General features: G+C 22.1%; 1 protein-coding gene across 1 annotated transcript; it reads left to right on the forward strand.

The window, feature by feature from the left end:
• Positions 1-295: 295 nt before the first annotated feature.
• Positions 296-1,786, forward strand: ENU1_019430 (hypothetical protein; the record flags this gene model as incomplete). The annotated part of the gene is made up of 1 exon (XM_008856950.1): positions 296-1,786. The coding sequence occupies one exon, from the start codon at positions 296-298 to the stop codon at positions 1,784-1,786; it is 1,491 nt and encodes a 496-aa protein (XP_008855172.1).
• Positions 1,787-2,376: the final 590 nt, after the last annotated feature.

Genomic DNA, 2,376 nt, shown 5'->3' on the forward strand with positions numbered 1-2,376 from the left:
AAATAGACCCTCTTCCTTTTCTTTGACTCAGTGTTCTTCTTCCCATTCTGTTTCCGAGTGGCTAACCTAAACCTATTTTTTTCTCAGTTCATTATTCTTTTTTTCTGTGATATTTCCCGTTTTTTTACTTATTTTACTCTAATATTGATTTTCTTATTATTCATTTATTTTAATTTTTATTATATTTATTTTATATTTTCTTATACTTCATTAATAACATATTTTTAAAAATTAAAAATTATGTTATTATATGTTTATTTGAAGTAAAAGAAACTTTAAACCCAACAACACTTTAATGGGTACAACTCAAGAAATGGCTATTTATTATTTTTTAGCTTCTATTAATTTAGTTTTTATGGTAATAGAATTAGGGATTATTATTGTATTTTTTATTAAATGTGGAAAGAAATTAATTCATCAACACTTATATTTATTTGTATTTTTCCTTATTTTTGGACTTTATGGTTCTTTATATTTTGAAATGTCACAACAAATAATGAATTTAATTCTTGGGTTAAGTGCAACATTGTTTATATTAGGTATAAATGTACAACAAAATACTTATGTTATATTAATTGGTAATCCAAATAAAATAATTCAAGGAATTATGGTGTTAGTTACTATTACTCATTTTGTTGGAGTTATTGCTATTCATTCTTTAGTAAATTCTCAAACAAATTATTTAATATTTATGAATTTATTAAATGCAGGTAGTTTAACTTTATTAGTATTAATACAATGGAGTGGGTTATTTCAAATAAGACATAGTTTACATACCAAATTAGGGATTATAGTAAGTATAGGAGAATTAATAGTAAATTGTATAAATATTTTATTAACAATTCATAGTATTATTCTTACTATTGATCCATTATATATTAATAATGAATTTATTGTTTTAATGAATAATATTTTAATTATCTTTGCTATCTTTTGTATAACTATTTTATCATTAATTGTTAATAAATTCAAAAAAGAAGGGTATGAAGAATTTAATGAAGAACATGATATTATTACTAATTCTTATTTAGTTGATATTTCATTTTTACTTCATCAACATTTGTTTATTGAAGGAAAACATAGTACTATTGGAAAAGCAATATTTCTTGGTAGTGAAGTAACTTATAAACAAATTCCTTTATCTCATTTATTTGATATTGATAGTTTACCAAAAGAAATTTATTCAATGAAAATGATAAATCACCCAAATTTACCACATATTGGTGGAGTTTGTAGAACAAATTTAAATGTATATGTTATTTATGATTATTCAATGCCATATACTTTAAATGAAATATGGAATAAACCATTAAGAAGTTATCAAATTTATAAAATTATTAATGGAATGGTATCTGCATTACATTACCTTGAACAAAAAGGAATTATTCATTATCATTTACATTCAAATAATATTCTTATAAATGAAAGTTGTGATAAAGTAATTATTACTGATATATTTCCATTAATGAAGTATTGGTTTATTAATAAACAAAAAAAAAGTTATTTATTACCATCAGAAATGTTAGAAGAATCATATAGAATAAAATGTATGAATAAAAATATTAAATTTATTGTTCAATGTCTTTATAAGTTTGTAACTCATTCAACTTCTCTTGATATTAACCAAATTCCACCTCAAAGTGATTTTCGATCTATTCTTGAATTATGGATTCTTCCTGAATATGTAATGACAACTAAAAAGATGCTTAATGATTTACTTCTTCTTAAAACTTATCTCTTACAAAATCCAACTCAACATTCTTCTTTATTATTTGCATCTAATTGATCTTTGTTCATTAAAACAATATTTACTTTAAGACAAATAACTTTCCATCAATAACACTCTTTTAACTTCATTTCTAAGTCTAAAACCCTGATCGTACATTATACGATAGATATTTTTGTTTATCCTCTTTATTTGTTTCTTAAATCTTCTTATAATTTAAAACCTAAAAATTATTTAATACACCAATTAATTCAAATAAGAAGAATTATATATCCATAATTATTGAAAATTTCAAGTTAGTTAATTCTTTTCTTGTTTCAACAAAATGTCGAATAATCTATGACTATTAATATCGGAATTAACTGAACTTCAATTGAAGTTACTTTACTTCTTCATGAATTACTTTAGTTTGGTAAATATGAAAAAAGGTCCAAATTTCTTGAAGGTACCAAATAAGAAAAAAATAATTGTATTGAATCAATACGAAAGAATAACAGCCAGATACGATTATAGAACCAAAAGAAAAATAATATTTTAAGTCAGAAACACCAACAAACCTTCTTATTTTTTTCTTTTGAAGTTTTTATGTTCTACGTATGAAGAACTATTTAAACTAACCTAAAGTATTGTTTATTCATTCAAATCAAATA

The sequence above is a fragment of the Entamoeba nuttalli genome (genome assembly GCF_000257125.1).
Source record: "Entamoeba nuttalli P19 unplaced genomic scaffold asmbl_2333, whole genome shotgun sequence".
In the NCBI taxonomy this organism is placed as follows: domain Eukaryota; phylum Evosea; order Mastigamoebida; family Endamoebidae; genus Entamoeba; species Entamoeba nuttalli.